Below are 21,022 nucleotides of genomic sequence, written 5' to 3'. Positions count from 1 at the left end.
CGTCAAGTTCTACTTGTAAGCGAACTCCCAGATTCAAAATGCTTGGGCTAACAGGTATAATAGCGTGTTAAGATGTCAGTAGCCGATTGAGAAGACAACCCACAGCTACTGACTCACTTGATCAGAACCCCGTGGTCCGACTCGATGGCTGCCAAGGATGTGCAGATCTTCAATCATGATCTATGAAAATGATCTGACAATTCGAAGTGGTTGCTAGTTTGTACATGAAGGGGCCATTTGTTGCAATGTCGGGTGTATGCCTTGAGCCTTTCAAGATAATATTCTTGGAGAAGATCGATGGCTTGCCAGACTCCTAGGAACCAAGGCTTGCTCGACCGAAGTAAATGTCAACCTCACTTTGAGCTCAGGCTCGTCAGGCATCTCAATTCACAACCACACAACCCACTCACACAGCACGCAGTCCCCGTTCCTCAGAGTAGCAGACAATCATTAGATCGAATTTTTTGATCATTGCCGAGTTCAACTCTGCTTTCAGACCCCTCGTCCTCTCCACGGAGACGCACAAACTCCCAAATCATACCACATCTAGTCTTCGAGCGACCGCAAGGCTACATGTAAGTGAATGGTTGCCATACCTCGTCTTTACCCGGTTGCTTCATTGACGAGGACTAGAAATACCATGTGCCAGCTGGTCATCCACCCGACTGAGTTTCTATGCCATCACCTTTTCGAAACTCCGGGACAACTGATGGAGCTCGACGGCTGCAATAACTGTGGCAACATCAAAGCGACCATTACAATGAGCAAGAACAGGCTAGGGTTCCCGTGTAACTGGTGCGTCAACAGGAAATCTTGGGAGATGAAAGATGGAAAGTGGATCCGAGCTGTGTCTTCAACTCCGAGGAAGGCTTCCCGCTCCTGAGAAACTTGCGAAAAGCTTGCCTCGGTAGATTCATGACCACAAGTGACTTGGTGTCTTCATTCTGGGTTCGAAAAGGGGTTCACGGGATTGATGAAGATGGGAGTTCGTCCTTTCAATTGGATATCTCCACGTTTACGATGCATTGTATCTACCTGCGGACTTTTCTCTCTTGTTATCACAACTATCCCTAAATCTGATGGGTTAACCGACTGTGGACATTATCTATGGCCGTCCATGCATTTCTTTCTAGGCATATAGCCAGGACAGGGCAGGAAGTGGTTTCAACAAAGTGTTTAACGCCTTGCACGGCGAGTGGCAGAAGACCGCTTATTGCTCCAAAACACCCCTAACATCCTACAGGTCCAGATTCTTATCTGACAGAAGCAAATGAAATTAACCTCGTTGATAATGCTATTCATGTACTAATGATCAGTCAACGTCCCCCTATTAAAGACTATACGGCTTCGCATCCTTGCCAAAGATCAGATGCGGGCGCTCTTCGGCAACCTTCAGGATGGTCTCGGCGAATACGGAGTTAGCCCAGGAGAACCAAGAGCGAGTATAAGACTTGATGTTGGTGACGTTGATAGACTCGTGCACGAGTCCGAGTAGACTCGAGTCGCGGACTAAGTTGATACACTCCATAATCTCGGTATCATTATCGGAAGTCTGGGCTTGCACCAGGAGGGACATGGGCCAGGCATTTTCGAGACCGACTGTTGACGTTAGTGTGTTTTGCGTGTCAGTATGAAGCATATCACTTACCATGAGGACCACCGATACCGTGGAAAGCAGGACCCTCGAGGAAGTATGGGTTACCGGACTTGTTGGTAATCATCTTGCGGGTGTTTTGGTAGGTCTGGTCGCTCGCGTCGAGGAAGCCAAGATCAGGCAGAGACAGGAGAGAAGGGATGTTGGCATCATCCATGAAGATACGTGAGCCATAGCCGTCAACCTCGAAGGCATAGACATCGCCGTACTTGGCGTGGTTGAAGATGCCGTTCTCGCGGACAGCTGCGGCGAGTTTTGTGCCACGCTGCTCCAGCTCGTCGGCCAAGTCGTCATGATTACCGGCCTTTTTCAGCACCCTGGCAATGTTCTGAAGCTCAACGGACATCATGGCATTGGGTGGAATGAAGTATCCAAGGATGGTAGCGTCATCGCTAGGGCGGAAGGCGCTGCGGATGAGACCAGTGCCACTGTTGAGCGGGTTGCCAATACCTTGCAGGTTCAAAGTCTCGGTACCGGTGGTAGTCTCACGCTGGAAGGTATACTGGTTAGTGACAAATTGGTTGTCGGAGTTGAAAGTGGGCTGCGACTGGGCGTCAATAGTATCAAGGAGCGTTTGGAGGGCCTTGAACCATCGGTCGGTCAGGAACTCGGTAGAGCCAGTATTTTCATGGAACGCGGCACCCAGCTTCAGGAAATGGGCAAGAGAGTCAAGCTCATACTTGCACTCGTAAACAAAGGACTTCTCATAAGCTGGGTGAACAGTATCGAGCTGAGTGTTGTTCTCAGGCTGGACACCACTGACAGACGGTGGCTGGAAAGCGTTGCAGTAAGGCGATTGGATAACATACTCAGACTGAGTCGCAATTGCTCCAAGAATGAGGTTGTACAGACTCTTGTCACTGGATGCCAGCTTCTGGTAGTTGGTGAGCTGATTTGTCGAGTCTCGCAACCACTCGGCGTTGATGTCGCCAGTTACAATGAATGTCTGCAAGCCAGTCCACACCGAGGTGTCTCGTTTCCTCTGCTTCTTGGGCGAAGGACTTGTGTCATTCTGGTGCCAGCGAATTGTGGTGTCCAGAGTGTTTGGGAAGGCATTACGGAATAATTGCGCAAGGTCCTTATCAACAAGCCGGGATGCCACATCGTCGATGACTTTTTCAACGGAGGGGACGAGAATGTTCGGCAAGCTGGCGCAGGACGCTGGAAGGGAAGGTTTAAGGGACCGCCGCTATAAGGACCACTAGAGGATGTGAGTGGAGCAATTCGCGGTATAGTGGGGGAACACTTACTGCTGGGTCTGAGAATACGATGTGTAGTCAGGGCAGGCCCGGCGTAAGATGGCGGCATTGTCGCGTCCGGGAATAGCACCAGCCTGGAGGGCTAGCAGGGATCCCACCAGCAGTGTAGATAGACGCATAACTGGCGAGTTGATTGAGGCAAGTCCGAGGGGAAAGTCGGGGTAAATAAGAAGGACATAGCTAATGTCGATCCCTCAGTCCACGGCCCAGGGGCGCACATTCCTCAACTGCAGACGGCGCCGCAGGATGCACGACTCCACGACTCCACGACATCCAGTTGCTGGAACTATCACGATTCGCGATCGGGGAAATAGCGGACGCGAGGTGACATCGGCCAAGGCCTGTGTTGCACAGTGTTGCACTCGACTCCGCCATTGCGGAGAAAAGATCGGCGTTGTTTACTTCGCCGCGATTCAGGAACAACTTGTAGATTTAAGATCGGGCTAATTCAATGCGAAGTCATATTAATTTACCCCTAGGGTTGAGTTTACTGTTTCTTGCCGAAGAACGACATGATGTTTCCCTGGCCAGGTTTGGCTCCCTTGCCCTTAGCGACGTTAACTGCTGGCTTCTTCTTGGGAATCGGCTCATCTTCGGAGAAAGATTCCCAGGTCGCTTCTTCCCGAGTAACTGTACGTGATCAGCATAGTTGAGTACTTCAAAGCCATGGAGTACTTACCCAAATAGCCTTCCTCGTCCTTGACTGTCTTCTTCTTCATGACTTGACGCTTGCCTCGTCGGCGACCACCTTGTACAGTCACCTCTTCCTTCAGCTCTACTGGCTTGGAAGGCGGTGGTTGCTCGACGGGAGTCGGCTCGCGCGCCGGCTCTTCATCAGCATCAGGCATGTCCTCGTCTGTCACGCCGTCAGTGGAGGGTCCTGAGCCTTCAAGCAAGATCAAAGGGTCTTACCGTCTGCATCGTCATCTTCCATCATGGCCTTGAGCTTCTCCGCTCGCTCTTTTTTACTTTCGCGGCCGCCTGCCACCGCCGTTTTGTCGTTGCTAGTAGGGAAGAGCTCTTCGGCCTCTTCTTCCTCCTCTGAAGCATCATCCAGTGCAACTACTGATCGTCAGCCATAAATTTGGGGTTCCAATTAAGATAACTTACCATCTTCTGCGCCGCTTGGTGTTGCCTGTATGACGGTTAATTGTTGACCTCAACGTATACATTTGCGTATCTTCCACACTTACCGAGTCTACAGGAGTTGCTGTCTTCGGCTTGGACTTAGCTTTGGCAAACGAGCTGAACAAATTGCTCTTCTCGCGCTTGAGTGCTGGCTTTGCAGCAGCCTTGGAAGACGTTTGAGAGTTGCTCGCTGATGATGGCTGAGATTTCGTCTCCTCGGTTTTAACTTCAGCTTTCGCGACGGGAGCGGATTTCTCGAGAGGTCGTTTAGCAGGAATTGTGGATTCGGTTTTGGTTTTGGGTGCTGGAGCAGCTGCGGGTGGCGGTGGACGAGCTCCCGTTCTTCGCTATAATGTTATGAGAACCTGATAGTTTGAAAGAAACAAAAGAAAGCCAATGGAAGTTACCTTGACATTGCGATTTTGGATCATCCCCCACTCCTTTCCGCACTCCAACGGGTCATCTGGCGCATGTGCTGTGGCGATTTCCCGACACACCCCGTCAACATGTTGAAATCTTGGAGAGCTGTCGGCTGAACGCTGTAGACGTGAATGGCAGAAATTGACTGAAAGGTAGCTTTCGCATCTTCAAAGGTCCATCTGGTATCAGCGAAACCACCTGAGCATAACCGCGAGAGACAACGCCTACCTTCCAGATCTTCCTCCCGAGCTAGTATGATCGAGGCGATGCGCAGGGACTCGGATGCGTCATCCTGCTTTGGCTGTGAGCTAGGCAAATAGGGACTGCTCTGCATTATCTCATCTTCGTCGTTCTTCGCATGGCCATTCGTCGCTGGCGGCTCTGGCGCCTTCTGAATTCCGGAGATGATGTAGGTAGCGTGGACACTCTGGGGCTTCTTCGCGTTTTCTTTGTTGTGAAACTCGAAGAGGATCCTGTAGTCAATTGAATAAGCTATTCGTCTGCCCAGAAGCATGCGAACGACATACTGTTTAGCGCGGTTGGCATGAACCTTCAAGACGCGGCTCAAAGACCGGTAGGTGACCTGAAATCGATCAGTTGCTACCACAGAGCACAGAGCACAAATCTCAACATGGCACATACTGTACGTTGCTCGTTGAGCACTTGCTCCGCGAGATATAATTTGGAGTCCATGATGCCTGAAGCAACAAGTTGATCGACGCGTGCCAAACCACTTAACGCGTATCAGTCAGCGGGTCTTGGCACGGCGCCTCCACTGATCCTCTGCTTCACGCGACTGAACCTCTGTCATTATCGCATCCAGCCTGTGCCTGCGCCCGCGTCATTCTTCGGCTCTACTTATGGCGCAGTCCTTCGATATCCCCGACTCCACGGACTGGCTCAACACGCCGCTTTCATTACTCGCGCCACTGGAGAACTCTCTACGATGTCAGATCTGCAAGGACTTTTTTTGCCAATCCCGTTCTCACTTCCTGCTCGCATACATTCTGCTCACTGTGCATCCGTCGCTGTCTGAGCAATGAGGGAAGATGCCCTACATGTCGTCTTCAAGATCAAGAGCTGAAGCTGAGGAGAAACTGGATTGTGCAGGAATTGGTAGAGCAGTTTCAGAATGCGCGTGAGCCCATGCTCTCTCTTGCGCAGAAGGAAGCGGCACGACTCGCAAACGGAGGAGATGATTCCCAGCAGCCTTCGGCCAAGAAACGGAAGGTCGACCACCCAGAGCAAGATGAAGAGGCTCTAGTAGCGGAGTCAGGTTCGCAGCGCATGCGCACGAGATCACGCGGCGTAAGAGTGGACATGCCAACCCAGGTCGAGGAACCGCAAATTGTAGAGGATAGCCAGGATGACGACGAAGACTTTGTTCCAGGTAGGTCCCGTTCTCCGTCTCGTTTGGCACCTCTAACTTTGTCGCAGAGGACGGACTATACCCTTGTCCTCTCGAATGCGGCATGAGGATGAAGGAGGCGGCGATGTTCTCCCATGTTGGTGTCTGTACTGGCCAAAAACTTCCGAGTCCCGCTAGACCGCAGATAACCCTACGGTACGTGGATCCAGCTGGATAGAGGTTCAAATGATTCAAGTCTCATGGAACACTATTATAGATCTTTACCATCCCAACAACGAGCTACGCAAAATTTCGTTGACCCGCCCGACAGACTCCCCGCCATAAATTATTCATTATTGAAAGATGGACAATTAAAGAAAAAGTTTCGAGAGCTTGGCATCCCGGAATGGGGGAACAGGTCGTTATTACAGAGACGTCATACCGAGTGGATGAACCTATGGAACGCTAATTGCGACTCTCGGAATCCCAAATCAAAGAAGGAACTCCTCAAGGAGCTCACTATCTGGGAGAAGACACAGGGAGGGGCACAAACAGCAATCGCATCGAATGCGGATGAGATCACACGCAAGGATTTTGACAGAGAGAGATGGTCTTCTAGCCATGATGATGATTTCAAACGTCTGATCGCGAATGCGCGGAAGAAGAGTGATGCTCAAATAAGATCCACAATCCCTGGGGCTTCGCAGAATTTCAAGCAGCATGTACCATCGCCGGCAGGACCCATCGAACCTCCGCTAGAGAAAAGTGATCCTGTTGTGGTTGACTCGGATGGTCATTGAACTTGACGCCAGCGCTATGAAACTCCATTGCCTTGCACCTTGAAGGCAACATGATAGTACGAGCTCTCAAAAAGAAGCTCTGGGGACGAAACTCTACTTCTCCGGGATCGGATCCTCAACCGACATGTTGGAGAGCCTGTCTGCCAACGCCTCGTCGGGGTCCTTTCCCGCCTGGGCCTGTTTGATACTGTTGAGCTCCGCAAGCTTCTTCCTCGTTTCCTCCGCTTCCGCATCCTCCTTCGCCTTCTGGTCGCTTTTCTCCAGAGCGTCGAGCTCATCGTCGATTTCGCCCTCATCAATAACAGGCGCGGCTTCGTTCATGATGCCGCCAATCTCGTCGACCTTGGACATTTCCTCCCGCAGTCCTTCTACCACGTCTTCGACTCTTTCGACACCGCCAATCTGCGAATGTAGCCCGCGAAGAACACCCGTGCTCGCTTCCATGACTTGTACGATCTCTATCTGACCGGCAGCCTGTTCGATCTTCGAATAGACCTCCTCAAGCTGTGTCAAAGTGTTCAGTCGCTGCTGGAGGTTATGCTCGACCATCTTCTTAGACTTAATCGCAGCCAGCGCCGAGACACGGTTTTTGTTGGCGAGTGCGGCCTTCGCAGATGCATTCAATCTCTCAATCTTCTCTTCCAGATCCGAAACCTGCTTCGAGATTGTCGTCACAAGGGTTTTGATAGATGCTATGGTCGTGTCCTGCTGCGTGATGTGCGGAGGCTCATTCGCAGATTTGAACTTGATCGTCTGGTCATCCATGGTCAGTACCAATATAGGCCCTGCATATAGAGATCACATTACCTTGCCATCATAAGCAATGGCGCCGCAGTCGCGGGATAGATAGACCAAAAGAACATCAAAATCCGAGTCAGACAATTCTGTCGAATCGTTTAATATTGTTGCGAATGCCTCGACAAAGCTCTCTTTTGAGTAGATTAGATCTAGCTTGGACGAAGTGCCACCAGTGGCCTTCTTGATAGCTAAAGCGGCTGCCTCCTATCAAAAAAAAAAAGCGAATTAGATAAGATTTGCCAGCGATGGAAGAATTGTCACAAACCTTCAGATTCTCGATCAGCACCAATTCCTGGACCTGGATCTTCGGTGCCGAGTCATTAGACCCCACCACCATGCCCTTCAATTGCCGCGCGCCCCAACTCATAACATTCCACGGACTTAACGCGCTGGGATCAATAAGTTTCCATTGACTTTTGCGCAGACATCCCGGGTCAGTTTTGTAGACCGGTAACGGGACCATGGTCCGCTTGCCCATCGCTTCCTCCTACAAATCACATTAGCCATGATCTCGAGCCTCGATAAACGCCTCACTTAGCACATACAAAGACAGCACCAATTGCCACCGGCCTACCCCACTCTGGAATCTCCAGATCACGCAGTAAGGACTCATCGGTACGGAGAATGAGGTGATCGGTCTTCTTTCGACCTGAACCCGCGTTCTTTTGCGACGTTGAAGGCCCAGAGCGTACGCGCACACCGCGGGACGAGGTATATCCGCGTTTGGCGGCACGATTCAAGGCTTGCTCCCAGGCAGCGATGTTGACTGCGTAGCCATCTGGATTTGTCTTCTTCTGGATGGCGAAATCGGAATAGAGAGAGGGAAGGCGGTTCCTATCAGGGTTATCGATCGGTTAGCTTCGCTCAATTTGCGGAGGACAAGTTGTCCGCTTGATTTGTCGAGGACCGCGTACCTTCGGAAGGCATCCTCATTGTTGAGGATGTAGGTGAGAAGTTCACTCATGGCTGGCTTGGTGTCTAGAGGAAGAGGGATGTCGCCGGAGTCAACACCACATGGGAGCTTTATCGATAAGCGCAGGTGACCGATAACGGGTTGCTCGGTGAACCCGAACCCGAACTACTCAGGACTTCATGATGCTATTGTTTTAGAAATTGCTGGAAACTATTTTGGAATATCTCCAGTAGCTTCTGGGCTTAGTTCTAGGCGGTTTTTCTTCCCACCATTGACCAAAGGACACCCAGACCTTTGTGCCTACAGAAGCGCCGGGCTTAGTCTAGAATAAGCAATGCTAAGTGCATGGAGTAACCGGATTTTACCAAACTCGAACATCCAATCTTTTTATGCATTAAATCACTTTAAAAGGACAATGCACGAGGTTACGACCGTATAATCTACAACGCTACAAGATGAAGGAAGAAGGCAGATGCAATAATTTGCATTCACATCATGATCTCTGTATATCTCTGTATTAAAATCTGAATGAGTCCCCGGCAATGACTCTGATTTTTCAGACTACTGAACGGCTGGTTTCTGATGAGAAGACTCAATCAATGTCGCAATCATGAAGCAGGGAGGTATGAAGGTCATGATCGCCATGATAGATGATGGTCGAGGTCCATAAGGATTGGTGGTGATGGAAGGGTGAAACCCGAGGAAAGCAATGAAGCGAATTCGAGGAGAGAGAAGAAAGGGAAAACGCGAGTCACAAAGTTCTAGGCGGGAAGATCAAAAGTAATGATTAATACACACACGAGCGGTTGCGCACAATGAGTGAGAACTTGAAGGCAGTCATCCAGACGGACAGCAAATGGCAACGAATGACCAAATGGACTCGGAGTCATTAAAAAGCTCCCTCGAGATTACCAGAAAAGGGTGACCCTCGAATCAAGACCGTACCTGTCATGTAAAATCCCCTCAAAAAAGACCAAACTTCTTTTTAGTTAAACGTACAGCAAGGAATTGAAGCTCTATTCTTATATGCTATGGAGTATTAATATCATGCCTAAGCTCGTTCAAAGTCATCGTTCGGCGAGGTCTCAGATTCCCTCGCTGTCGTGGTCATTTTGAGGTTCCCTGCATCGAGTTGCCCAGGAAGTCCGATAAGCGAGCGCCGATGATTGCGCTTATCGATTTTCTCGAGCTTCTCGCTGGTCTCCTCGGTGTCAAGGGGGTCTTGCGTAGCTGGGTCATCGCGTGCATCGAATCCTCTTGCCTCAAGATACTCGACCTTCACTGCATGCCTCAAATTGTCGACAAAGGTTTGCATCTCTGGCATTGGGAAGACTCCATCAGTTTCTAGAACTTCGGCATACAGACGCTCGGCTTCCTCGACGCACGTCGATGCCAGGTTGGGTTTCCCGAGCTTGAGCCATTGATCGGCAGCAAATATACTCCACATGCCGGCTTTGCGGCGGCGGGATCCCCATTTGGCGCCACTGACGGGAGTTTTGGATGCATAGCAAGCTGCGACGCGCTCCATGAAGACGACCTGGCCGACTGAGCCGACCAGGCCAAAGTCCATGACCCGCATGGCCCACCTGGCGGCACTCTCGGTAGCAGATCCACCCCGAGACTTGAGAAGCTCGACAGCTAGGGCGAGACATCGAAGAGCGTGAGTTGAGTCCGAGCATCGTGTGAGATAGGAATAGCAGGCAGTTTCGAACATTTGATCAACACTCTCGAGCTTGATCTTGGCTGACATCGCCATGGGATTCAGAAGTGTGCTCACGGCACACATCTCATGAGCTGCGGCGTGGTACTTCCAGGCCTTGTCGTTGCCAAAGTCAGATCGAATCATTTCATAGGTCGAGCCGGACAGCTTCCAATCGCGGAGCATAACTGCAAAATCGGCCATCTTTCGCAAGATGGCCTCTGGGGCATCTGGGCCGTAGAAACTCTGATTCGGGTCATAGTTTCCGCTTCCCCCGCCTGACGACCCTCCAATTCCGGAGCGCGAGCTAGAGCCCAAAGCCGGCCCATCTTCGAGACATAGACATGAACCGGCCACTGATGCCTCGCCTTCGGGATGCTACTTGGTCATTCCAGACGGCCACTCGGTTCTCCATGAAAGGAATCACAGATTGTACGATGAGTTCACGAATGAAGGTTTTGATCGCCGTAACATCGGAATCAAAGAGGTATGGAGTCCCATCTGTACCAAGATCCACTAATGTCTCTGTCTGGGTGTTAAGCTCACTTACAAAAACTTTGGATGGCTGGACATACCTGCTTCGCCTGCCCCGGATAGCCGTTCGTGCGGGGACAACCATTCGCATTGCGGCACTTGGACACTGTCATCATCTGTCACGACACACTGGCTGCTTCGAAGCCTCAAAAGATGACAATGTAAGCCGAAATGTCGTTTCATCTGATCGTATAGCTTTGTGGACTCGGTAATATCATCACGCTCTTCATCGTGTATCAAGACGTAGTATCGGAGATACTCCTGGTTGACCCACTCGGGCAAGCGTTTGTTCCCCGTACTGCTCTCAGCGTAAAGCTGTCTAAGTGTTTCCAACGGTGCAGGATTGCGCGAGCTTATTGTGATCACACTGGCCACGGGGTGACCAAATGTCTCGTGTGGTCCAACAGGAGTAGACGCCAGAAGCTGTCGCAGGAACAGCTTAAACAAGGGAGTCGTAGCAGAGAAGCCCAACACATCTTTCGTTGACACAACCCCGCCCGGTCCTTCTGCAGAGTCCAAGTGCTTCTCCAGCACCTCCTCGATCTGTGTCAAGGGCAACCCTCGGCCTGAGTCTCGACTAACAGGATTCCTCTCAAATTTTTTGAGGTCCACAAAGCGCACTCCAAAGTCCTCCCAGGCACGACTTGATCCCACACTATCTCGAATGACGACTTTTCCTTGCACTGTCTCCCCAAACGGCCGGACCAACTCGCAAAACCCCCCTTTGAACCCCTTATTCCTAATCAATTCTTCGGTGTCATCGGAAGCATGAACGGCGACAGTAGGCGAGAAAGCGCGAATTATTAATGACCTGATATCTTCAGAGCCATCGAACCGTCCGTCAAATGGCGATCCAAGTGACGATCGAGCTAATTGCGGGTGGATGACCTGACTGACCGCTGCGGTGACGCTGATCGGATTGGAAGCTCTGCAGTTGTGGCCGACAAAGGGGGGTCGGAGACGACACTGATCGAGCCTCCGCCAACTCAGTGTCTATGGAGTGTGGTACCTCTTGTCCATCCGGGTAGCGAGACTTGGGTGAGGCTCGCGCTGCGCCAGGGGAGAAAGACGGCGGAGGTTTCACCGGAGTCCCATCTCCGGGCGATGTCATGGACACCAACTGTTTGCTGCGGACCTAGTGGTAAAATAAAATGCCAGGCCCCATCGACTGGGTGCGAGACAAGAGGGACTCGAAGGCTGAATCGGACAGTTCTGGGCGCGGTTCGGAGAATGTTGGGTAAAGAAAGCTAAGTCGTTCGATTCGGGCCGATAAGCTAGGAGCTGGGAGCTGGGAGCTGAGAAGGCACACCGCGCTAGGAGAGCTAGTTGCAGGAATCTGTGGTGGGGTGTTTATGCAGACACAAAGCAAGCTGGAGCCGGTCGTGAAGACAGTAGATCAGAGATCATACTTTACCTCGGGCGCATTCTTAGGACGCGATCATGCAACCACGTGAGGCTTATCGATTACTCACTTTTCGGCTTTTTGTACTTGACTCACACCTTCCTTGATGACTCTACGGGGTTCTTTTGGGGCTGTTATCAATGCCCAGATTGCGCACTCTTAAGTCTGTACTTGAGGCTTGTCGCCCTTACTCCACCTTTCCTGCCCGAGCGAGAAACCTTCAACCACGATCCAACCCTCCCCTCTATACTCTCCAAGCTACCTGGTGCTTTTCCATGCGTGGCCCTGAGTCTGATCCAGACTTCTTAGAACGAGCGACTAAAAGGCGACGACTTTCTACCTCCCCGGAACGGGGTAGGTCCAAAAAAGCAATGGATCAAACTCACCCCGCCATCCACCTTACCCCAATTGAGAGCACGCTTCGAACGCTCCTTCTTGATGTTGCGCAATACATATACGAGAAGGACCAAGAGAACAATGCCTCCGATCGCTCCAAGACCGTTTTGCGATTCACTGGGGGCTGGGTTCGCGACAAGCTTCTCGGAATTGACAGCCACGACATCGATGTGGGGATCAGCAACATGACAGGATACCAATTTGGCAATTTGCTGAAGGAGTACCTTGATCAATCAAAGAATCTCGATAAGTACAGACAAGCGCTTCCCGATGGACAACGTGACGCCATTGTAAGCTTGCACAAAATTGAGGCGAACCCGGAAAAGTCTAAGCATCTGGAGACGGTGACAACGAAAATTTTCGGCATGGATATCGATTTGGTCAATTTGCGCAAAGAGACGTATACAGAAGATAGCCGAAACCCGCAGATGAAATTTGGAACAGCAGTAGAGGATGCGCTGCGGCGAGATGCTACAATCAATGCGCTGTTCTATAACCTGAACGAGTCCCGACTGGAGGATCTTACGAAGCGCGGTCTGGAAGATATGAAGAAGCGCATTATTCGCACACCGATGGACCCATACCAGACCTTCAAAGACGATCCTCTTCGGGTGCTTCGCTTGATTCGATTCGCAAGCAGGCTTGGATACCAAATCGAGTCGGAAACGGAGACCGCAATGCAAAATGAGGATATCGGCATCGCATTGAAGCTTAAGATCAGCAAAGAGCGTGTATGGTCTGAACTGGACAAGATGCTACGTGGTGAGTATTATACGAAACCTCGACTGCACGTACTCAATTGCTGACAAGCTTCCTTTCAGGCCCCGATCCCCGCAGCGCTTTGCAATTTATCGATCGCCTTGGCCTTTACCCTACCATTTTCGCAAATCACCAAGACGACGTCCTTGCCGACACCTCAACCTGGTCTATTGGCTACAACGCGCTGGCGCGGTTCTTGCATTCGACCGAGGGCGGGGAAGAGGCCCAACTCGAGACAGACCGACTCCGCCAGATTCTCTTGCGCGACGCGACTAGCACCTATTATGCTTGGATTATCGCGACCTTTGCTCCCTGGTGCTCAGTGCCCAAGCGAGAAGGGCTCGACCGTAAGAATCGGTCCTTCCCTGAACGTGCAGTCGAGGTTGCCCGAGAAAGCCTCCGGTCCGATAATAAAACCCTCACCCTACTTCGCGATGGAGCCGCTCACTACAAGGACATCATCCAGTGGAAATCTGACCTGCTTGCAAATAATATCAAAGGCACGCCCGCTGAAATCCGACAGAAGGTTGGACTGCAGATTCGGACCTGGAGTAAGGATTGGAAGCTGTGTGTTGTTCTGGCCATGCTTCAAGAAGTCATGCAAGGGCGCGACTTCGCTGAAGGTAAGACTATCTCGTTCAGTCAAACTGATCAATCCTGACCGTTCCTAGTGATCCGAGAGTACGACCAATTCCTGGCATATATCATCGATCAGGACTTAGAAGGCGTCTGCGAGTTGAAGCCCGTTGTAAATGGAGGTGAAATCATGAAGAGCCTGGGCGCCAAGAATGGGCCCTGGATGAGCAAAGCGACCACCATGGTGCTTGAATGGCAGCTGTTAGACCCGGACACAACACCAGAAACGGTGTTGGCGCAGCTTGCGGAACGTCGCGCAGAGTTGGGGTTGTGAAGAAATGAGGGGAACTGAATCAGCAACCTGTAACTAAGAAAAATCAAACCGTAGCTTGAGCAGAAACTCCACCGTGCCTTTTCCCTGTCCCACACCTTCCGCACTGAAAAGCATCCCAACCATGGAGAAATTACGAAAACAGGCCCGCGATGCCCTGCTGCGCGATCCGGGGAATCTTCCATCTTACCTTCCCGCAGCGGGTGCGGCCGCAAAAAAAGATCTTTACCACCTGTGGCAGAACGTCTCGGCCCACGATAGCAGCACCCATCTGAATGTAAGTTCATGGACATGCTAGATTGATACAACACTAACTAGCAACCTAGATATGCGAGTCTCTTCTTACGGCAATTGAATTCCTCTCAGCTTGGGATCAGTTATTGCCGAATGACGGAGGTCCCAAGCCGCTGGAAGGAAACGAAGTCGAGGCTGTGTCCAACTTGTTCAGATGGGCCAGTAGCCTTGCTCTGCCGACACCAGCATTCGCAGTCAACTACGGTGACAATGCAGAGATTACCGACGGTAAGATCTCTCAGTCACGTAGGGAATTCGCAAAGCTCTTCTGACTATTGTTACAGAACTTAAAACAGCCCAAGAAGAATCCCGCCGGAGATCAGAACTGGCCATCACGCTGATTCTCTCGCTCAACAAACCATTGCCAGGTCTACGAGACCGCTCGGTGGCCAGCTCGCCAGATGTCATTCTGGCAGTGGCTAGCTTTACCTCAAGGGAAGATCCATGGACCACGGAAGACTCCTTCATGGAAGCCGACATGCATCTTAGTGTGACCTACCAATCTAAGCGGTGGTCCATCATCGAACGTCTTCTCAAAGAAAAGATTAGGCCTCTCTTTGCCAGACGAAGAACCCTGCTATCACGAGTGAGGGCCGAAAGAATCTTCATCCTGTGCCGCCGACACGCTTTGACGGAAGCAGTCTGGACGACAGCACCCGGCCTTGGAAGAACACCGACATATATGCGGCATCTGTGTTGTCGTGGATTATCTCACAATACGAGGTATGTCTCAAGACTATTCCATCTGATGAAGATACTAACAGCCTCATAGCCCACTGGCAAGGCAGAGCTCGAGGCACACTTCCCTCTCCTTGTGCCAGCCATCCTGGCTATGATAGATGACAGCAGCATCCACTTCAAGACGACTGGCTTGAAACTATTTGCTCAAATTTTGAAGCCAATTCAAGAAAGCGGCTCTGACATTCTCCTGCGCACGAACCTTGCCTCGGTTTTCCGAGACGCCATTACACCATGTCTCCTCTCTCTCCCATCCATCACTCCGGAAGAGAGCTCCTTGAGGATTCTGGGAGCAGCTTATCCAGCACTTCTCGCCCTCTTCAAGACAGCGTACAAAGCTTCCAGGAAACAACTTCAATCCAAGGAAGACGAATACACCACCAGCCTCTCGACCATCCTCCGATCGAACCTCATCTCCTCTTTTCACCACATCAGCTCTTCATCCCCTATCTCCGTGGCTACCTCGGCCTCATTCCCACACCCTCGCCTATCCACCTTCCTTCTCAACTGGATATGCATCTTCGTCCAGGAGCTCGGAATCCACACAATCAAATACCTCCAGGAAATCGTCCCTCTGCTATACCCGACACTTACGAATCCTTTCGGCGCAGCTCGCCCCGAACTTCTTCTTTCCTCGGTATCAGCCACCAAAGCCGTGGTCCTGAACGCCCATCCCAGAATCTGGAAATGGCGTGGTGAGATCTTAGCTGGGCTGACAGCGTGCTGGCTACACGTTGGGACCGAAACTAGGGTTATGACAAGCCCCGTGCCAATCAACGAGCTTTCTAAATTGAAGCGCGAGCTGCAAGCTACTGTGTATTTGTTGAAACATGCTTTGCAGAATCCAGTTGTGATTGAAGGTGTTCAGGACGCTGATCAGCTGGCGGCGAAAGATAATATGGACAGGGAGCTAAATGAGCTTGTTGTTGCTGATGCGGAATTAAAGGATCTCTTACTGGCTGATGCGAAAGCTTGAGCATTGTATAGCTTGAAATTCTGAGATTCGCTCCAAATGAACAAGAATAGAAAGGAATCAAATTCCAAAGATGAAGAATGCATCTGGGTATCAATCTCAAACTGGATTCTAGATCAAAATCTCGAAATACCATGGTCATTACACGTCAACGCGTTGCTTGAACAGACTTTTCCCCCTGAGCCACTGGCGGTAGCGTTTATATCTCTTCTTCTCGTAATCCTCACTCACGACCGTGAGTCCTTCCTCAGAGACATTTAGGAACTCGGCGTAATCATCAATGTTTCCTCCGGCTCTAGCTTCAAGAACCGCCTCTTCCACATTGCAGTTGTTGGCGTAAATAACCATATCCTCGCTGAGGCCGTGGTCCGTATTTTCTGATGAGACGACGAGTGGGACTTTGAGGGGGTGATTGATGTACATTTCATATTCATCAGCCTCATTTGCGGTGACTGAGGGGCTCAGTGAGTCGGTCACAAGCTGTCCGAGAGTCCATTGGGCGATAAGTGCTTTGCTCGGGGTAGACGAAGAAGGCGGTGCGTTAATTGGAGGAATATGGGATCCTTGGTACAACTCAAATGTTGGTTCTTTGATGATACCAGCGGCAGGAGCTTGTTTCGAGGATGATGGTGGCTGGCGAGACCAGTCAAGAGGAATTTCTGGAATCGTAGGGGTGGATGGAGTATAGCGCACGCGGTTGTCCGAAGGTTCCTGGATCTTCACACTCCGCTGAGGTGGGTGGTGACGCTGAATTTGATCATGTGAGATGCGGCGAACGAACGGACTGAGATCTGGAGGAACTTGTCCCGGTCGGAATGGAGCATAGGGGATAGTGGACTTCATCTTATAAGAGAAGACTTTTGAGAGAGTGGATAGGGCAAGGGGTAGGTAGTCCAGCCAGTAGTCGTCAAAATGAGAGAGTGGCTCCTTTGGGCTAATTGGAAGAGGGGGCGCTTCTCGCTCTTTCAAATTCTCAGGCGTGTACCAATTGATGTAATGTGGCTTTTTCTTCTGCAGGTGGGTTCTAGGATTGGTATGATGCAGGTAGTAGTCAGTCGAAAGATCCCAAAGCATGGGAGCACCTTGTGTGAAGATGTAGTTTCCAAGGAAGAGGTTGTATGCCTCCTGGCGTTGGGCATCAAGGAAGGAATTATTGTAGTATCGCTTAAAGCTTTCGACCATGTCGCGCGATTGACTGCTCCACTGGTTGATCTTGCGGTAGGTAGCCATAGTGTTGACTAGGTGGGAGCCTCCATACTGGATGGCAATGGTGTCTCCATGGTCCTGCCACATGTCGTTAAACAGATTGACCGCATCTGTATCGTATTCAACAGTCGTCCCTTCGATGACACCAAGGGCATGAAGCTGGTGACCCAGTGCTCGTTTGCCAATGATAAATTGTGCTGCGTTTGTTCGATCAAGGCAGTCAATGCAATTGGTCCGCGCGACGCCATTCTGAAGCCGCAGACCGGACTCCGCATCTTGCCCATTCTTGAAGAACCCGGTCTTCGGTATGATATCACCAGCGATGCCCTCTAATGTCACAATGACCTCGTCGTGCTCCCGATTCTTCGAAGCTCGGCTCATATCCCAGGCCTTGTATATGAGCTTTTTGTCCTCGGGAAGGAACTGATTCAGATAATTGATGGCGTTGGTAAATTCATGCAAAAGCTTCGATTCACGTGGCGTTCTCTCGCGTTGCTTGACGAGGTTCAGAATGTAAATTGGCGTCCCATATCGCTCGAAAAGATTGTCGAAATGCAGGGCTGCGGCAGAGTAGAACGGGTCGACGAGGTTGAGCTCGATGCTTGGCTTGGGTGACACGCCAGTGCTTTCTTGAGTCCAGTACAGAGGGATGCTGCCCCGGTGTTGCACATATGAAGTGTAGTTTGGATTCGCATACATTGTTGGCCCAGCAGAGTGGAACGAAGTCGTTGTCTGGTCACAAACTATTTGCTCCGTCTCCACATCGTTCGCCACAAATCCCAAATCATTCGCACCCCGCTTGAGAAAGCGTGCCCCCGCGAAAAATCTAGACCGTCGCGCGAATATGGAGATATAGACCGGGCGACCGAACACACTCACCTTCGACTGGTCCACATATCCATGAATTATAGGAAGACACCACTCGAAGGGGTTTTTGAGAGCGCCGAACACCGGAGCAAGCAGATGATGATTCCACACAAACATGGTGTTGTAATCGTCGTGCTGACTCCGTTGAGCTCCATCCCGACGTGCTTTTCGCTCCCGGCAGATATTATGCTGGAGTGTCCGAGTAATATCGTAGGAATAACAGAAGTAGAAGGACCTGGTCAAGTCTAGGTTGTTCAGAATCGCTCTGTACCTCTCCTCCTCTGATTGCTTTTCTGACTTCAGCCGCGTGGATTCCGCCGTTGTCAGTGGGATAAGCTCTGTTCCATCAATTTGATAAACGTTGTGACCACCGAGCATAGCCACTTGACTCCTCTTTGTAACCAATAGCATGTAGTACGCTCCCGTGAATCGAATGAAGCCTAGTAATGCCCACGCACTGCACTTCAATTTCAATCCACCGGTACTTTTATTGCCATCGTCAATAGCGTCGAGCAATTGTACCATCTCTCTTTTGGAATAAATCATGTCATCTTCTGTGATGCTCAGCTCGCCCGACTCCGAGGTGCGGTCGATTTTGAGAATCCGGAAGCGGGTCTCGGCAAGGTTGATGCCAACCATGTAGAATCGAGTGGCAGTCTCATACAGCGTGAATTTGTGTATCCGGTCAATACCTTCCTCCTCTATGTCCAGCCCAGAGCGGTGTTTCTGTGCAGAGACGGGCGATGATTCCCGCTCAAAGGACGTCGCGATGTGTGGCTCTTCGTCGTCATCTTCTGGTGAGAATACCGAAGCCAGTGCAGTATCATGAGCTATCTCCGTGCTGCCCTGAGACGAACGGCCTGCGTCTAAGGGATTCGAGGTCTGGGTGCTTGAATCGATAGACTGTGTGTCGGAGGGCTTTCTTGAATGCTTGGCCTCGCTATTCGATGGGGGAGGTTCATCGTAGAGAGATGGGTCGGATACCACCGTTCCGATCAGGGTCACGTCGTCAAAGCTCTCCATGGAGGGCGATGAGACCCTGAGGCGCGTCAGCTTTGGCGTGGGCGTTGACGAGAAGCGGTGATAGCTCTCCCCACATCCGTGACGCTGCCCCCACTCTTGTGTTTCTGCCTCAGGAATCAGCTTCCCATGCTCAAGTAACTACATCATTCGTGTCATTTTGCCGGGACAATTATTTATTTTGGCTTCTAGGTACTCGTTTGCTTTGTCTGACTTGATCAAAAAGGAATCAAAGCCCCCCTGCACGGTTCTCAATCTATACAAAGGTATCACCTTGGTAAGGTATATAAGTCGCAGTCTAGTGGTTGTAAATTGTCGAGGTGTTGTAATCCCACCAGAACGAAAGATGCTGCGGCACGGTGCTGTTTATTTTGCACTCTGATATAAAGTCAGATAGCATCCTGCCGACCATATCTGTGTAATTCGCCAGCGAACATGAAAAGCCAGGACCTTCCTGGCACGACGTGAAGGAGACGACAGCCTCATTGAGCACGACACGAACTTAGGTTCCCTTCTCTGTAGCGGCTGTTGCATTGCAGCTCATTCTTTCCAGTGTCAAATGGCCACCCATGGGCATGATGTTGCCAATCTCGAAGGTCGACGGAAAGGAATCCTTGTCAAGGGGCAGCTCTTCACTTGGTGTTGCGATCCAAGATTGGCGTGATGTTGGTATCATGAGCACTTGATAATTCTCAAGGAGTTAAACAATCGTCGAAGGAACAACCTTAGGAGAAGATACTCACAAGCTGAAAGAAATGGCGCCAGCTTTCTGCGGTCCCTGATATAGCAAGGTCAAAGAAGCATTTGCGAATACTGATCCAACAGCCTTGTAGTAAGGATCTCCGGGGCTAGGAAAGTGAGAATTTCAATCAAAAATTCTGAATACAAATTTCTTACCGGCACAATAGTAGAAGTTCAAATTTTGGGTATAGCCAAACCATTTCCATTCATCGAGTGTCAAGGCATTAGTCCAGTCAGAGTAGCCTCGGACATTGAGCTCAAAGACCGACATGACTAGGACTTGTTAGCTTAGCTTACTAGATACGAGACCTTTGATTATCATACATATAAGCTGGTAAACATCTGTCGAGTTCAACCTTTTATTTTTATTTTTATTTAAAATATATTCAATAAGACCCGGGTTTTGCTTGTTGAACCGCTCAGCAGCGACGCGGAATTCCCGCATGTCATGGCTAAGGCTGTGGCAATTTTGGGCATCGGTGTTTCCAGGACATTCGGACGTGAGACTGTTAGCACCCATCGCATCGCTCTCTGAGATGATGTTCAGAGCGACTGAGTTGGTGTAGTTCCATCCAAAGAAACCTTCGCCAAATGTTCGGGCAGTCTGTACGACGCGCTCAAATCCACTGGTTCACATTGGAACAGTCTTGGCTGGATCCTGATCCCATAAGTGGCCATAGAGAACACGATACTCTGCACCATGCTTATATGTTGTCAAAAGCCCATTGTAAGGACCGCTGTCTGTCTCTAGCCCGTAAAGACCCTCACTGTCTAGTACTGCCACCAGTTCAGGAAGGTAAGGTCACCCTTCCAGTTCTCCACGTCAAAAGCATACAGCTTCTTGAGAACAGCTTCAATGTCTTCGCCACCACTTTCTTGTGGGTACCGCTCGCCGTGGCGTCTGATCATGTTCACTTGATCTACGGTGCAGGACTCCGGAGGATCTCGTCCAATGCCATATGACATGCGATTGCTACATGATCCAAGTCCGCCAACATGCTTCAGGATTAAGCAGCCCTCCAGGAATGACTGGTCATATAGGGCGGCGAACGTAAAGCGTCCGGCATCGTCAGGCCGATTGCTGTAAGAAGCCGTGACGACCGCGGCCGTACAGACGAGTGTCGCAATCCTTCTGAGTCCCATGTCAAAGATACGAACAAGATCGT

The 21,022-nt window shown here is 50.7% G+C and overlaps 9 protein-coding genes across 9 annotated transcripts; 3 read left to right on the top strand and 6 right to left on the bottom strand.

The window, feature by feature from the left end:
• Positions 1 to 1,330: 1,330 nt before the first annotated feature.
• On the bottom strand, positions 1,331 to 3,032 carry N7477_003584 (glycoside hydrolase family 125 protein; the record flags this gene model as incomplete). The annotated part of the gene is made up of 3 exons (XM_056965247.1): positions 1,331 to 1,599; positions 1,649 to 2,802; positions 2,905 to 3,032. The coding sequence occupies 3 exons, from the start codon at positions 3,030 to 3,032 to the stop codon at positions 1,331 to 1,333; spliced, it is 1,551 nt and encodes a 516-aa protein (XP_056825200.1).
• Positions 3,033 to 3,400: 368 nt separating this feature from the next.
• On the bottom strand, positions 3,401 to 5,154 carry N7477_003583 (uncharacterized protein; the record flags this gene model as incomplete). The annotated part of the gene is made up of 9 exons (XM_056965246.1): positions 3,401 to 3,543; positions 3,593 to 3,769; positions 3,826 to 3,975; positions 4,024 to 4,048; positions 4,107 to 4,388; positions 4,449 to 4,573; positions 4,690 to 4,934; positions 4,989 to 5,044; positions 5,104 to 5,154. 9 exons carry the CDS (start codon positions 5,152 to 5,154, stop codon positions 3,401 to 3,403), a joined length of 1,254 nt encoding a protein of 417 aa, XP_056825199.1.
• Positions 5,155 to 5,607: 453 nt separating this feature from the next.
• On the top strand, positions 5,608 to 6,609 carry rad18 (E3 ubiquitin-protein ligase RAD18; the record flags this gene model as incomplete). The annotated part of the gene is made up of 3 exons (XM_056965245.1): positions 5,608 to 5,851; positions 5,899 to 6,025; positions 6,087 to 6,609. 3 exons carry the CDS (start codon positions 5,608 to 5,610, stop codon positions 6,607 to 6,609), a joined length of 894 nt encoding a protein of 297 aa, XP_056825198.1.
• A 93-nt stretch (positions 6,610 to 6,702) lies between these two features.
• On the bottom strand, positions 6,703 to 8,371 carry N7477_003581 (putative vacuolar sorting protein SNF7 family protein; the record flags this gene model as incomplete). The annotated part of the gene is made up of 5 exons (XM_056965244.1): positions 6,703 to 7,362; positions 7,417 to 7,611; positions 7,673 to 7,894; positions 7,953 to 8,241; positions 8,322 to 8,371. The coding sequence occupies 5 exons, from the start codon at positions 8,369 to 8,371 to the stop codon at positions 6,703 to 6,705; spliced, it is 1,416 nt and encodes a 471-aa protein (XP_056825197.1).
• A 1,000-nt stretch (positions 8,372 to 9,371) lies between these two features.
• N7477_003580 (TRAPP III-specific subunit 85 family protein) lies at positions 9,372 to 11,664 on the bottom strand (the record flags this gene model as incomplete). The annotated part of the gene is made up of 4 exons (XM_056965243.1): positions 9,372 to 10,397; positions 10,456 to 10,544; positions 10,595 to 11,463; positions 11,519 to 11,664. The coding sequence occupies 4 exons, from the start codon at positions 11,662 to 11,664 to the stop codon at positions 9,372 to 9,374; spliced, it is 2,130 nt and encodes a 709-aa protein (XP_056825196.1).
• Positions 11,665 to 12,095: 431 nt separating this feature from the next.
• Positions 12,096 to 14,020, top strand: N7477_003579 (tRNA adenylyltransferase; the record flags this gene model as incomplete). The annotated part of the gene is made up of 3 exons (XM_056965242.1): positions 12,096 to 13,113; positions 13,173 to 13,733; positions 13,782 to 14,020. 3 exons carry the CDS (start codon positions 12,096 to 12,098, stop codon positions 14,018 to 14,020), a joined length of 1,818 nt encoding a protein of 605 aa, XP_056825195.1.
• A 121-nt stretch (positions 14,021 to 14,141) lies between these two features.
• N7477_003578 (Tti2 family protein) lies at positions 14,142 to 16,025 on the top strand (the record flags this gene model as incomplete). The annotated part of the gene is made up of 5 exons (XM_056965241.1): positions 14,142 to 14,294; positions 14,344 to 14,539; positions 14,596 to 14,801; positions 14,876 to 15,034; positions 15,084 to 16,025. 5 exons carry the CDS (start codon positions 14,142 to 14,144, stop codon positions 16,023 to 16,025), a joined length of 1,656 nt encoding a protein of 551 aa, XP_056825194.1.
• Positions 16,026 to 16,163: 138 nt separating this feature from the next.
• On the bottom strand, positions 16,164 to 19,118 carry N7477_003577 (phosphatidylinositol-3,5-bisphosphate 5-phosphatase; the record flags this gene model as incomplete). The annotated part of the gene is made up of 1 exon (XM_056965240.1): positions 16,164 to 19,118. The coding sequence occupies one exon, from the start codon at positions 19,116 to 19,118 to the stop codon at positions 16,164 to 16,166; it is 2,955 nt and encodes a 984-aa protein (XP_056825193.1).
• Positions 19,119 to 19,907: 789 nt separating this feature from the next.
• Positions 19,908 to 20,999, bottom strand: N7477_003576 (histidine phosphatase family protein; the record flags this gene model as incomplete). Its single annotated transcript, XM_056965239.1, has 4 exons — positions 19,908 to 19,963; positions 20,013 to 20,129; positions 20,181 to 20,482; positions 20,635 to 20,999. 4 exons carry the CDS (start codon positions 20,997 to 20,999, stop codon positions 19,908 to 19,910), a joined length of 840 nt encoding a protein of 279 aa, XP_056825192.1.
• Positions 21,000 to 21,022: the final 23 nt, after the last annotated feature.

Source organism: Penicillium maclennaniae, assembly GCF_028827695.1.
Source record: "Penicillium maclennaniae strain IBT 15551 chromosome Unknown utg000003l:1.0-5670915.0:1.0-5674809.0, whole genome shotgun sequence".
Taxonomy (NCBI): Eukaryota; Fungi; Ascomycota; class Eurotiomycetes; order Eurotiales; family Aspergillaceae; genus Penicillium; species Penicillium maclennaniae.
The sequence above is the reverse complement of the archived record's forward strand: the minus strand, read 5'-3'. Positions and strand labels throughout refer to the sequence as shown.